At 44.3% G+C, this 15,615-nt stretch overlaps 1 protein-coding gene across 1 annotated transcript; it reads right to left on the bottom strand.

Moving 5' to 3' along the window:
- Window positions 1-767: 767 nt before the first annotated feature.
- LOC138892319 (uncharacterized protein At3g49055-like) lies at window positions 768-8,213 on the bottom strand. The gene is made up of 6 exons (XM_070176026.1): window positions 8,183-8,213; window positions 7,298-7,911; window positions 7,047-7,217; window positions 6,433-6,974; window positions 978-1,160; window positions 768-864 (listed from the first exon to the last, which is right to left on the bottom strand). The coding sequence occupies exons 1-6, from the start codon at window positions 8,211-8,213 to the stop codon at window positions 768-770; spliced, it is 1,638 nt and encodes a 545-aa protein (XP_070032127.1).
- Between the last annotated feature and the right edge of the window lie 7,402 nt (window positions 8,214-15,615).

The following is a 15,615-nucleotide window of genomic DNA, read 5'->3' as shown; positions in this document are numbered from 1 at the left end:
TCTGAACCTGCTGCTAGAAGGAACATCAATCGAGAACAAGGTCCGGTCAGGGACCGATACCGACTATATAGTGGAAACCACAGGATCAATGAATCAAGACGTAACCCCGAAGTGATTGAGGTCAAGGGTCTCGGGGGCTGATGAACAGAAATGGGGTCGACAGGCCTACTGGACCTCAGGAAGCACCATGATTATCGGAGTATAACTTCAGCATCGATGCATCTGCCATCATGTCGGTTATCGGACGTATCAAAGACACTAAATGGCCTCGACCCATATAGACCGATCCTGCCCAAAGAAACCCCAATCAAATATGCGAATATCATGGCGCCCATAGCCACAGAACGGAAGATTGCAGGCAACTAAGAGAGGAGGTAGCCCGGTTATTCAATAAAGGGAACCTTCGAGAACTTTTAAGCTACAGGGCCAAAAACCATTTCAAAAACAGGGATTTCGGTAAACAAAACGAACAGGAAGAACCACAGAACATCATCCACATGATCATCGGTGGCATTGATACCCCTCATGGGTCGGTGCTTAAACGCACTAAGACGTCGGTTATGAGGGAAAAGCGACCTCGAACTCAGGATTATGCACCCATAGGAACCTTGTCCTTTAATGATGAAGATGCAGAAGGAGTCATGCAACCTCACAAAGATGCACTGGTAATTTCCGTACTTATGAATAAAACTAAAGTTAAGCGTGTGTTAATTGATCCAGGTAGCTCGACCAACATTATTAGATCGAAGGTTGTAGAACAGCTCGGTCTACAGGACCAAGTCGTACCCGCGACCCTGGTTCTTAACAGATTCAATATGGTATGTGAAACCACCAAAGGCGAGATAATCCTGCCGATAAACGTGGCTGGGATCATCCAGGAAACGAAGTTCCACATAATCGAAGGCGACATGAGATACAACGCCCTTTTTGGAAGACCACGGATCCATAGTATTAGGGTTGTACCTTCGACCCTCTACCAGGTTCTTAAATTCCCAACATCAGAGGGGGTCAAAACAGTGTACGGAGAACAACCGGCCGCAAGGGAAATGTTTGTCGTCGAAGAAGCAATTCTGATATCCTCACCTTCGCCAGCAAAGGGGTCGGACTCAAAAGGGGAATGAGATGCCAAATAGCAATCATAGGCGTCAGCTTCAACCCAACTAGAAAATCAGAAGATTGACGAAGATGATGATCAAAGGATCCCTCGATCCTTCGTGGTCCCCGACGATTCCGACGCTACCCAATCAACGATTGAAGAACTGGAGCAAGTCATACTAATCGAGCATTTTCCCGAATAAAAGGTATACCTGGGAACTGGATTAACCCCCGAACTCAGGAAAAGGCTTATTCAATTTCTTATCAATAACATAGATTATTTTGTTTGGTCCCATTTAGACATAATAGGGATTCCACCGGATATAACGACACATCGGCTAAGCCTGGACCCTAGGTTCAAATTGGTGAAGCAAAAGAGAAGACCCCAGTTCGAGGTAAAGCACTCATTCGTAAAGGACGAGGTTACTAAACTTCTTAAAATAGGGTCCATTCGGGAGGTGAAATACCCCGAATGGTTAGACAATGTAGTTGTAGTCCCTAAAAAGGGGAACAAACTTAGAATGTGTATAGATTATAAGGATTTAAACAAGGCGTGCCCCAAAGATTCTTTTTCGCTGCCCAACATCGATCGCATGATCGATGCCACGGCCGACCACGAGGTCCTTACTTTTCTCGATGCCTATTTCGGGTACAATCAAATCTAGATGAACCCGGAAGATACCGGGAAAAAACTTCATTTGTCACCAAGTATGGAACATATTGTTATAATGTGATACCCTTCGGGCTAAAAAATGCAGGGGCTACTTACCAACGCCTAGTAAATAAAATGTTCGAGGAACAAATAGGTACATCAATGGAAGTTTATATTGATGACATGCTAGTTAAGTCCCTACGCGCAGAGGACCATTTGGCTCATTTGCAGGAAACATTCGATATTTTAAGGAAATACAACATGAAGCTCAACCCCGAGAAATGTGCTTTCGGGGTCGGTTCGGGAAAGTTCCTCGCCTTCATGGTATCGAATCGGGGTATCGAGATCAACCCCAATAAAATCAAGTCCATCAAAGACATCGGCATCGTGGACAGTGTAAAAGTCATGTAGAGGCTAACGAGACAGATTGCTGCTTTAGGCCGATTCATTTCAAGGTCGTCAGATCGAAGTCACAAATTTTTCTCTCTACTCAAAAAGAAGAACGATTTCGCCTGGACCCCAGAATGCAAACAGGAATTAGAGGAATTGAAGCGATACCTATCGAGCCCATCACTGCTTCACACTCCAAAGGCAGACGAGAAACTTTGCTTGTACTTTGCAGTATCGGAAATCGCAGTAAGTGGTGACTTAGTTCGAGAAGAGCAAGGTACGCAATTTCCCGTTTATTATATAAGCCAAACCTTAGGGGAAGCAGAAACTAGATATCCACACTTAGAGAAATTGGCACTCGCACTGGTAAGCGCCTCCAGAAAGTTAAGACCATACTTTCAATGTCACCCCATATGAGTATTAACCACTTACCCACTTCGTAATATTTTTCACAAGCCCGAACTATCAGGCCGATTGGCCAAATGGGCCGTCAAACTCAGTGGGTACGATATCGAATATCAACCCCAGACGACCATGAAGTCTCAAATGTTAGCGGACTCCGTGGCCAATTTCACACCAACCCTCGTACCCGAAGTCGAAAGGGAACTCTTTGTTGAAATCGGGTACATCATCGGGGGTATGGACCCTTTTCACAAATGGGGCTTCAAAAGCGAAGTGGTCCGGGCTAGGCATCGTTTTAAAGACACCTACGGGTAGCACTATTAGGCAATCTATTAAAACTACTAGGTTGACTAACAACGAGGCCGAGTATGAGGCCATGATTGCAGGACTCTAGCTAGCTAAAATCTTGGGAGCAGAAGTCATTGAAGCCAAGTGTGACTCTTTAATGGTGGTAAATCAAGTAAACAAAACCTTTGATGTTCGAGAGGATAGAATGCAAAAATATTTGGACAACCTACAGGTAACTTTGCACCGTTTCAAAGAATGGACTTTACAGCATGTATCTCGAGAACAAAATAGTGAGGACGATGCTCTTGCAAATTTGGGATCATCGGTCAAGGAAGACGAGGTCAACTCGGGGACTGTCGTTCAGCTCTCGAGATTCGTGATCGAAGAAGGTCATGCCGAGATAAATTCTACAAGCTTAACCTGGGATTGGAGGAATAAGTATATTGAATACTTGGAGAATGGAAAGCTCCCATCGGACCCTAAATATTCGAGGGCCCTTCGAACCAAAGCTGCTCGATTCACATTGACTACAAATGGGACATTATACCAAAGGACATTCGATGGAACATTGGCAGTATGCTTAGGTCCAGGAGACACCGACTACATCCTACGTGAGATTCACGAGGGTACTTGTGGAAATTATTCCGGTGCCGATTCATTGGTCCGAAAAATAATCAGAGCAGGATATTATTGGATCGATATGAACAAAGACACAAAGGAGTTTGTTCGAAAATGTGACAAATGTCAAAAGTTTGCACCGATGATTCATCAGCCCGGAGAGAAACTTCACACAGTCCTATCCCCATGGCCATTCATGAAATGGGAAATGGATATCGTTGGCCCTCTGCCATCGGCTCCAGGTAAAGCTACGTTTATTTTATTTATGACTGACTGTTTCTCTAAATGGGTTGAAGCACATGCATTCGAGAAAGTAAGAGAGAAAGAGGTTATAGACTTCATCTGGGATCATATCATATGTCGATTTGGATACCCGCTGAAATAGTGTGTGACAATGGAAAATAATTTATCGACAGCAAAGTGACGAAATTCCTCGAAGACCACAAAATAAAATAGATATTATCAACACCGTATCACCCTAGTGGGAACGGACAGGCCGAATCGACGAACAAGACTATCATTTAAAACCTAAAGAAAAGGTTGGACAACGCTATGGGAAAATAGAGAGAAATCCTACCCGAAGTTCTTTGGGCATATCGAACAACATCAAAATCCAGTACGGGGGCAACCCCGCTCTCCTTAGTATATGGCTCCGAAGCCTTGATTCCAGTCGAAGTCGGGGGACCCAGTGCCAGGTTTCGATATACAACAGAAGAGTCAAATCACGAAGCTATGAATACTAGCCTCAAATTATTGGATGTAAAACAAGAAACTGCTCTCGTCCAATTGGCCGCCCAAAAGCAGCGGATCAAAAGATGCTATAATCGAAGAGCCAATCTTCACCATTTTAAAATCGGGGATTTAGTGATAAGGAAAGTCACCCTCAGCACCTGAAATCCAAATGAAGGAAAACTGAGTCCAAACTGGGAAGGATCCTATCAGGTGCTCGAAAACGTCAGTAAAGGATCCTACAAACTCGGTATTATAAACGGCAAGCCACTACCAATCAATTGAAATGTGTCGCACCTAAAACGATACTACTGCTAAGGTACGACCCTCCCATGTTCGTTTATATTTTGAAAGTAACCCTTACAGAAGTTTAATCAGGAACAAGGATGGATCATTCAACACCAGGCCATTGGTTTGAAAGCACGCGTTGCACTCTTTTTCCCTCAGACCGGTTTTGTCCTAAATGGGTTTTTCGGCAAGGTTTGTAATAAGGCAACCATTGATCGTGCTAACTTAGAACAAATTCAAATAGTATCCGAGGCCTCTTTACAATCAACCTCAAATACTGGTGGGGCGTTACCCTCAAATATATCAAGCTCGATGTTCGATTATCAAGTTCGATGCAAGGAAGTTACTTCATAACGACAGGGCCCCGATAGAAAAAATTGTAAGAGCTAAATGGTCAAAACGAACCATGCTCGTGTAGATAGCTCGATCCCTGGTACAAAATATAAACACATGTATAACGACATGAAAAGAAACCTCTTTGCCCATATCTCATGTCTCACAATCCATCCTCTATTTCATGACTATTATGCAAACAGGCTCAAGGGCCGACCATTACCCCACAAATCAGGGACATTCACTAGACCACTAAGCCCACGGGCTACTCTTATTTTGAGTTCGAGAAATCACTCACTCAACCATTAAGCCTACAGGCTGTTCTTACTTCGAGTTCGAGCAGGCACTCACTTGATTACTAAGCCTACAGGCTACTCTTATTTTGAGTTCGAGAAATCACTCACTCAACCATTAAGCCTACGGGCTGCTCTTACTTCGAGTTCGAGCAGGCACTCACTCGACTATTAAGCCTACGGGCTACTCTTATTTTGAGTTTGAGAAATTACTCACTCAACCATGAAGACTACGGGCTGCTCTTACTTTGAGTTCGAGAAATCACTCACTCGACTACTAAGCCTACATACTACTCTTATTTTGAGTTCGAGAAATCACTCACTCAACCATTAAGCCTACGGGCTGCTCTTACTTCGAGTTCGAGCAGGCACTCACTCGACTACTAAGCCTACGGGCTACTCTTATTTTGAGTTCAAGAAATCACTCACTCAACTACTAAGCCTACGGGCTACTCTTATTTTGAGTTCGAAAAATCACTCACTCAACTATTAAGCCTACGTACTGCTCTTACTTCGAGTTCGAGCAGGTACTCACTTGACTACTAAGCCTACGGGCTACTCTTATTTTGAGTTCGAGAAATCACTCACTCAACCATTAAGCCTACGGGCTGCTCTTATTTCGAGTTCGAGCAGGCACTCACTCGACTACTAAGTCTACGGGCTACTCTTATTTTGAGTTTGAGAAATCACTCAAAATATTCACAAATTCATAAGACCTCAAAGAGGCACCCCTCGATCTATAGGACAAGGCCACCATTCTCGGGGACTGATATTTCAAACAAGTTCGAAATGTTATTGGAAAATAAGCCCAAGAGGCATACCTGAAGGCTACGGCCAAACTAAAGGCTATGACCTAAATAACGCGGCTCGGAGACGTCCGAGTTCCGCAATAACGATAGGTCTTCAAATTCTCTGAAAAACCGGTTAAAAGAGGCTACCCCCGGCAAACAATCAAACGGGCTTCGATAAAATCAGCCCTCGAAAAACCTTAAGAGGTATCAAATTATCTTTAACATAAATGGTGTAGTTATAAAAACGGTACAGTCATGCCATCGATCAACCCATCCGAAATCTCTAATATATTATTGAACTCGGAGACTCACCCTTACGTGCTTAAAAAATCTAAGGGTTTTGTTCTAAGTCCGAACTAGTGTTCACTCGATTACAGAGGCTGCAACAACAGAATTTTCACAAGGCAAAAGCACAAAACACATTTGAACATAAAACTGAGAAGACATTCGAAAAAAGTTTTTCTATTATATATTGACAGAAAAGGCTATGTACAAGGGACCGATCAAGGTCTTACAAAAAGGAAACGAAATCCTAACTACGACCGGTTTCGACCTCTTCTTCAGGAACAACTTCTCCTTCAGGCCCTCATCGGATCCGCCTCGACTGCCTTCTTCATCATCGTCTTCATCATCGAAGGAGGCCAGCTGTCTAGCTTCGGCCTCAAGCACCTTGGCTTGGGCTATCTCCACGGAGAGGTCAAAACCTCGAGTATGGATTTTCTCGAGGGTTTCCCTCCGGGATTGACACTTTTTCGAGTCAATAATCCATTGCTCTCGCTCAGAAGCATCCATTAGCTGCATTTGAGCAGCCTCAGCATCGTCCTGGTACATGGCAATGGACTTGTCCGCCATGACTTTTGTCTTCTCGATCTCCGACTTGGCCTCAGTAATCCCGGTTTCGAGCTCCTCGATCCTCTTGGCTTGGGCCGAACTTTTCTCTTTGATGCCCCGAAGTTGAACTCCGACCGATGACAGTTTTGCCAAGGCAGTTTCTTTTTCTACAGCCCGGCGGTCCATATTCACCTTCCACCGATCACAATCGGTCTTGACCTGATCGACTTCTCCCCGAAGCAACTCGATCCTTTCAACCTTTTGCTACAGCACTGACAACGATGTATTAGCTTCCACAGTTGGCTCGAGTCCATACCCTATCAAAAGGAGGCTCACCTGCTTATCTAGCTCAGCCTCTTCCTCACGAGCCTTGACCAAATCCTCTTGAAGGTCCTTTATAGTCTCGTCTTTTTGGCCGCAAAGAAGCTTCAGAGCATTCTTCTCCTCCGAGACCTTTTGGAGCTCGATTTCACACTGGCTGAGGTCAGCTCGGAGCTTGTCGAAAGCCTACAAAAAAAGGGAAAACACAAGTCATATTGGCGAAGGCCTACACGAGCTTAGCAAAGGCCTACACAACAGATTCTTACCCGAAATAAGAGACGTTGGGCCTCTTCTAGAAGAATTGAAGCGTCACTAAGATCAAAGGCATCATCGACTCCAGTAAAGCAGTCCCGAAAGGGCTCCCCTGCACCAGAGCCTCCGCCTAAATCAGGGGTCTTCAAATCTCGAGCTTCCCTTAGTGCCTCCTCAGAAAAAGCCGGAAGAGAAGGCAAGTGACCTGCTGTCATGGTCCCGAGCAAGTCGCTCAGGACGCTCTGGTCAATATTCGGGGTCTCAGAACCGGTCCCATCCAGTGTAGCTGTAGATGTCCGAGAAATGACCTCGGCCTCTAGTAATTTGGGATCCCCACTCGATTTCTTCGTGGGAGACTCCTCAACACGAGGCTTGATTTTAATAGCTGTCCTAGGTCGGACAGTCAGTGCCAAAGCATTTTCCTCTTCTTCATCTTCTTCGTCTCTCAATTTTTGGAACGAGTCCATCATGAGGGCGATTATTTTTCTCCTCACCCTTTGAGGTTTGGCCTTAGGGTCCTCGGACTGCGATACAGTTTTCCTCTTCTTGTCTTCCCCCGGCTTCGGAACCGAGGACTTGGTTTCTTCCTCGCCACTTGAAGGCCTCAAAACGACATCCTTGGTCAGGCCTGCATAAAAGAAAATTAGTGACGAATAAGGTATAAAAAATGTTTCAAAACATGAAAAAGGAGATCCTTACCGTGATTCTTGGCCTCCCATATGCCCTTTTCCAAATCACGCCATGCGCGTTCGGCGTAAGTGGAAGTCGAGGCTAACTTCCGAACCCAATCCTCGAGGTCAGGTACCGCTTAAGGCATCCAAAGAACAACTGCATGTCAAAAAGGGATATTAGGAAAAGTTGAAGAAGGTACGAAGAATAAAGTTTAAAATATCACTTACGATTGAAGTTCCACTCCTCGGGGAACGGCATCTTCTCCTCCGGGATAATTTCACGGGTCCTAACCCACACAAAATGGCTCATCCAATCCCGATCCTTGTCCTCGTCGATGCTCGAGGTCAAGGCCTTCGTTGCCCGGCGTTGGAGCCTGATTAGTCCTCGATAGATTCGAAGCTGGTACAACCGCGTGAGGTGACTTAGAGTAAACTCTAGCCCCTCGGTCTTGCTAGAGAAGAAGCGCAGCATGATCACTATGAGCCATAGAGAGGGGTGGATTTGGCCGAGGGTGACCTGATATTTTTTGCAAAAATCAATAATCACTGGGTCGAGGGGTCCCAATGTGAAGGGATAAGTGTAAACACGGAACCCCTCCACATAAGCGATGATGCCCTCTTCGGGAGCAGGAATTTGTACCACAACCTTGGGACCCCAGTTGTATTCCTTCTTCACAGCCTAGAGGTGGCCCTTTGTTATCGAGCACATGTACATTGACACATGCTCACATCGGCCCGATATCGATGAAGGGTTTTCTACCTTGAAGTCAGGTTTTAGAATACACGGGTCGGGAACATACTCATGGGGAAGCGGCTCCACTGGCGCCTTGCCGTCAGACGGCCGCGAAGAGGAGCAAGAAGCTTTCTCCTTCTGTGGTACGGTCTTTGAATTTTTTGCCATTTGTATAAGTAAAGAAGAGCGAAGGAAGATAAAAACTGGTAGTTTCAGTGCTAACAAAGATGGCTCTACAGACGATGGAAAGGAGGAGATGAAAAGAGTGAGAAAAATTGAAGTTTGATTCAATGAAGGAGCGGGCATTTATAGGCTCACGGCGATGGTTCGATGGCGCTAGTGGCCGACCGCTAACTGACACGCATTTAATGCCTTGGTAAGCAAAACCTACTTGACAGCTATCACGTACGACATGATCGGGCTCGATACAAATGTCAGTGCGCATCCAATCGAGCCATTGAGAAATCATATCGTCTTTCGCCACATCCTTCCCGAGTAACGAGGGGACTATCTTTATATGGTCGAAACTGACCTCGATCTTCGTACAACTGATCGAGATGGGATCCGAAGAAGGCACAAACGAGCTTCAATTTTTAGGGACATGTCAAATACCGAGATCGAAGTCATTATCGAGCTCGAGTCCGAATCAAATTATGATGAGATGTGATGGAATCGAGCTTAAGGGTCAGAGGCCAACCAATACCGAGCCCAAGTCATTTTCGGACCTCGAGTCGGAATCGATCTCACACCCGCATCGGGCCCTGAAGCTAGAAACTGATCAATATCGACCTATACTGAGCCCTATAAAGTTCAAGCTTATAGACAAGAGCCGTTGCAGCCGCAGTGAATGAGAAAATCTCGGCGGGAATTAGGGAAAAGCTGATTTATCATGGGTTTTCCACTATGTATTTTTAATTATATCTAAAATAGTATCCCCCACTATAAAAGACATGGTTATATTTCTGTAGAAGCAGGTTTTTGGAGCATACATTGCAACTTAGATATCATACATTCCCATATTAAAGAATTTATCCTTTTTTAGCTTCATAGATTGATTCATCTTGCTTAATCCATAAATCATCCTCTTTTCAACTGTGCTTATTTTTCATTCTTTACAGTCAATATTTGATATTTCTATTTACTCTTACGATTTGTGTCAAGTTACACCACATATCCTTAGAACTACATAAAAATTCAACTCTATCCATTTTTCGGGTAAACAAAGATGGCAATTGAAATATATTAAAACATTACGATCTAATATGTTCAAACAAGCCGATCACAATTTAATTTAATTAATAATTTTTAATATTGATTGCGCATCGCACGGGTATGACTATTGTTACTGTTAGAAAAAAAGAAGAATTTGCTTGATTATACATGAATCTCTGCGCTGTCCTTTCACACTTCTCTTTTGCTTGCTATAAATACAACTAGGGAATTTGCCTTCGAATTTCGGTGGATACTGAACTCATGCTTTACCCTTTGTCACGTTAATACCGATGTTGTATTACCTTTGTTGTTGAACGAGCCTCTCTGACGGTTATTTAGTTTTAGGCCTTACATATCATGGGCACTTAAGTTATAAGGAGACGTAAGCAAGCATCAGCCGGGGAATGCAGTTGATTAAGGAGCTGTTGCCGTCAGTAGCGGAGCCAGAATTATCCCTAAGGGGTGTCAAAATATAAATAAGCAAGCATATGAAAAAATTAAGGGGAGTCAATATATAGTATATATACATAAAAATAATATATTTAACCTATCTACATGGTATAATTTCTCGACGAAGGGGTAACAATTGACTCCCCTTGCCAATGAGTGGTTCCGCCACTGGTTGCCGTGCACATACATTAGAATGTAATGGATGGACATAGTGTGTACGAGTAAAATCGGGGTAGAGCATACTTCGATTTCTCGGTGAAGAAAACGGAAGAAGGGCACGGACGCACGAGACTGAAATCGAGGTTGGGAACCTTTCGTATTGAGACCCACAAAAGAAGAACGGTGTGTTCATCACCAGGCACGATTAAGCAACGCTCCCCGGACCCAAAATAAATTCTAAAACCTAGGGAAACATGGTAAATAGTTACACACGACGGATAAAGGGCTGTGATATTCATACCTGACCGGATATCACATCGCGGATCTCGCTCGATGTCGGTTACGGATCAGTAATTAACGGGAAAGGAAGATTTTTACCTTTTTTATACTTGTACTAGGGATGAAATTCTCCTACTATATAAAGGGGATGTTTTTTCTTTTGATAGATATATTGTAACACGCAAACCAAGGCAATACAAATTCATTTTTTTGCTTTCTAGCTATTGCAAAAGTTCTTACATAACTGTTTGTACTTCATCTGATTTGGGTTCGAACCAAGTCCGATCGAAGGCGAAACTACTGTTCAGCCTAGGTTCAGGCTAGGCCATAACATTACAATTGGTTTGATTATTCATTTTGTCTTTAACTCGTTTATCTAATATTCTCGATTATTTGTGTTGAATCAATCCACATATCATTAAAATCGCGTACAAATTTAATTGTTATATTTTTTAAGGGTAAACAGTTTGGCTCCCACCGTGGGGCTAAGGATGATAGGGGTGATTTGATACAAATTTTCATAACACACTATATTTTATGCTTGTTGTTTAAAGTCTTAATTTCAGGTCAGTTTAAAAATGTCAAATTCTCAGTCTACCCACTTGAACGTTGACGCTGAGTCTGGCCATCATGGCGAAAACAATAATTTGGTGCCTAGCAACGAGGTGCCTCCTGCTGATCCCAACAGAGTCCAAGTTGCCGATCTGGTCGATGCTAACTCACAAGTGGCCATCAACGTCAATCTGCCAACTAATCCTGAAAATAGCGTTCGCGGGGGATCCCGACCAACAAATCGAGAAGCGCCCGAAAGTGAAGGCGATTGGGTAAGCCTACGGTTAATCTTCGAAATAATGCAGGCTCAACAGGCGGCAATAGCGAAACTACAGAATCAAAGCCACGCCCCCAGCAGGTTTGAGCCTGAACAATACCGGGAAAACATCTGAAAAATGAACAGATCACCGAGAGACTGGGTTAAGCTGAGACCGGGATCAATCCCGAAATAAAGAAAATGCTTGAAGCATTAACAAAGCGGGTGGAATCAGGTAAAAAGAAAATTGAGGCCAATGACAAGAAGGTGTAAACATACAATTCCAAGGTCGATCAAATCCCGAGAACACCCCCGATATTGAAAAGGACGGATTCCAAGAAATTTACCCAGAAGCCATTTTCTCCGAGTGCGGCACCGAAGTCGATCCCAAAGAGGTTTCGTATGCCTGATATCCTAAAATATAACGGAACCACATATCCGAATGAGCATGTGACCTTCTATACATGCACCATCAAAGGGAATGACTTGGAAGGTGATGAAATCGAGTCGGTGTTACTGAAGAAGTTTGGGGAGACTTTGTCCAAAAGAGCAATGATTTGGTATTACAACTTACCCCCCAATTCCATTGACTCGTTTGCTATGCTTGCAGACGCTTTCGTGAAGGTCCATGCCGGAGCCATCAAGGTCGAAACCAGAAAGTCGGACCTTTTCAAGGTTACACAAAGAGGCAAGGAGATGCTCAGGGAGTTCGTGCCGAGGTTCCAGATGGAACGGATGGACCTGCCTCCGGACACAGATGATTGGGCCGTTTAGTCATTTACTCAAGGACTTAACCCCCGAAGCTCATTGGCTTCACAACAGCTAAAACAAAATTTAGTAGAGTACCCAACGGTAACTTGGGCCGATGTCCACAACAGGTACCAATCAAAGATCAGGGTCGAGGACGACCAACTCGGAGCCCCTTCTAGGTTTGTTTATCCCATTAGGGCCGACGACAGGTATAAGAGAGTTGTCGATCATAAGCAAAGGCCGGTCCGGGATCGGTACCAACCATACAACACGGACCGAAGGGGAAATAGGTTCGGGCGTCATCCCATAAGGGACGAAAAGAAAGGCGATCGAGGGCCTAGTAGCCGAGGTCTGACGAGCAAAAATGGTTTCGACAAGACACTCAGGGGTAGGGAAGCACCGAGATTATCAGTGTATAACTTCAACGTTGATGCTGTCAATATCGTATCAGCCATCGGGTGCATCAAGGAGACCAAGTGGCCTCGACCATTGCAGTCCAACCCTACCCAACGAGATCCTAACTTGATGTGTAAGTATCACAACACTCATGGCCACATGACCGAGGACTGCCGACAATTGAGAGAAGAAGTTGCCTGATTGTTCAATATCGAGCACCTCCGAGAAATTCTGAGTGATCGAGCCAAAACCCACTTCAGGAACATGGACACCAACAAACAGGCCGAACAAGAGGAGCGTTAGCACGTCATCAACATGATCATTGGAGGGGTCGATATCCCCCAAGGGCCAATGATAAAGCGCATTACGGTATCTATCACGAGGGAAAAATGCACCCGACATTATGTACCATTTCGTTCAACGAGGAGGATGCCGAGGGCATCATACAACCTCATAATGATGCGCTGGTAATATCCGTACTTATCAATAAATATCTAGTTAAATATGTGTTGATTGATACAGGTAGCTTAGCCAACATCATCAGATTGAGGGTCGTAGAGCAATTGGGGTTACAGGACCAAATAGTGTCGACAGTCCGAGTGTTGAACGAATTTAATATGGCATGTGAAACTACTAAAGGGGAGATAACCATGCCGGTGAACACCGCCAGGACGATCCAAGAGATAAATTTCTATGTGATCGAAGGGGACATGAGGTACAACGCCCTATTCGGAAGGTCGTGGGTTCACAACATGAGGGCGGTACCCTCGACCTTGCATCAGGCGTTGAAGTTCCCTACGCTAGGAGGAGTCAAGACGGTCTACGGAGAGCGGCGGACTGCAAAGGAGATGTTTGCAGTCGACGAAGTAATCTTGTTGCCCGCAATTTCGACATTAAGAAATGTGAAGCCGACCAGAAAGGAAGAGATTAAATAACAATCACTGATATCGGACTCGATCAAACTGGAGGAACGAGGAATAGACGTGGAGTATGGTTACAGAGTCTCGAGATCGTTCATAGCTCCTGATGAAACTGACGCCACCAAATCGATGGTCGAAGAGTTGGAGAAAGTCATATTAGTCGAACACCTACCGGATCGAAAGGTATACCTGGGCACGGGGTTAACACCCGAGCTCAAGAAAAAACTCATTGATTTTCTTAAAGCTAAAATAGATTGTTTCGCTTGATCCCATATTGACATGACAATTGACAGGGATCCCACCGGAGGTAACCACTCATAAGCTGAGTTTGGACCCAAAGTTCTATCCGGTTAAGCGGAAGAGGAGACCGCAGTCCGAGGTCAAGCATGCGTTCATCAAGGACGAGGTATCCAAACTCCTTAAAATAGGGTCCATCTGGGAAGTTAAATACCCGGACTGGTTAGCTAACATAGTGATAGTGTCTAAAAAAGGGAATAAGCTAAGAATGTGTGTAGATTAAAAAGATATAAACAAGGCATGCCCCAAGGATTCTTTCCCTTTGCCTAACATCGATCGGATGATCGACGCGACGACCGGGCATGAGATACTCAACTTTCTCGATGCCTATTCCGGGAACAACTAAATTTGGATGGATCCGGACGATCAAGAAAAGACTTATTTCATCACTAAATTTGGCACCTACTGTTATAATGTAATGATGTTCGGATTAAAAATGTTGATTCCACATATCAACGCCTAGTAAACCGGATAGTCTAAGAACAAATAGGAAAATCAATGGAAGTTTATATTGACGACATGTTAGTCAAGTCCTTGCGAGTAGAGGACTATTTGAAACATTTGCAGGAGAACTTCAACATATTGAAGAAATACAATATGAAGCTGAACCCAGGGAATTGCGCATTGGGGATCACATCGGGAAAATTCTTCGGGTTCATATGGTATCCAATCGAGGGATCGAGATCAACCCCGTAAAATCAAGTCATAGAGGACATCACCGTCGTGGACAATGTCAAGGCCGTCCAAAGGCTGACTGGGCATATAGCCGCCTTGGGCCAGTTCATATCGAGGTCCTCGGACAAAATCCATCGATTCTTCTCACTGTTAAAGAAGAAGAATAACTTTTCCTGTACCCCAAAATGCTAGCAAGATTTGAAAGAACTCAAATGGTACCTACAGAGTCCACCCCTGTTGCACACTCCGAAGGCGGACATACAGATATACCTTTACTTGGCAGTTTTTGAGGTGGCGGTAAGTGGAGTCTTAGTCCGGGAAGAAGAAGGTACGTAATTTCCTATTTACTATGTCAGTAAAACTCTAGACAAGGCCGAAAAAAGGTATCCTCACCAGGAAATATTGGCGTTCGCTTTGCTAAGCGCCTCCAGAAAGCTGAAGTTATACTTTTAATGCCACCCCATATGTGTCATGACCTCTTACCCACTGAGGAACATCATGCACAAACCCGAGCTCTCGAGCCGGTTGGCCAAATGGACCGTCGAAATTAGCGGGTACGATATCGAGTATTGACCCCGAATCATCATAAAATCTCAGATTTTGGCAGACTTTCTGGCAGATTTTACGCCAGCCTTAATACCCAAAGTTGAAAGGGAATTACTGTTAACCTCGGGGACCACTTCGAGAATCTGGACACTTTCTAGGGATGGTGCCTCGAACGGGAAGGGGTCCGGGCTCGACATCGTTTTAAAACTGTTTACGTGAAATGTAATTAGGCAATCTATTAGAACTGTGAAATTGACTAACAATGAAGCCGAGTATGAGGCCATGATTGCAAGTATAGAATTGGCTAAAAACCTTGGGGCCGAGGTGATCGAAGCTAAGTGCGACTCCCTCCTCGTGGTAAATCAAGTTAACGGGGTGTTCAAAGTTAAAGAAGAACGGATGCGAAGGTACTTGGAAATATTACATGTAATGATGC

Source organism: Nicotiana tomentosiformis, chromosome 5 (assembly GCF_000390325.3).
Source record: "Nicotiana tomentosiformis chromosome 5, ASM39032v3, whole genome shotgun sequence".
Classification (NCBI taxonomy): Eukaryota; Viridiplantae; Streptophyta; class Magnoliopsida; order Solanales; family Solanaceae; genus Nicotiana; species Nicotiana tomentosiformis.
Note: the sequence above shows the minus strand (reverse complement) of the source record. Positions and strands in the feature narration are given on the sequence as shown.

Excerpts from the sequence above, each read along its gene's own strand:
- LOC138892319 (XM_070176026.1), bottom strand. The coding sequence starts at position 8,213 with ATGCCGTTCCCCGAGGAGTGGAACTTCAATC. Across the intron at positions 7,912-8,182 it reads CGAGGAGTGGAACTTCAATC|GCCTGACCAAGGATGTCGTT; the intron begins GTAAGTGATATT and ends TCTTTTATGCAG. Across the intron at positions 7,218-7,297 it reads CCCAACGTCTCTTATTTCGG|GCTTTCGACAAGCTCCGAGC; the intron begins GTAAGAATCTGT and ends CTTTTTTTGTAG.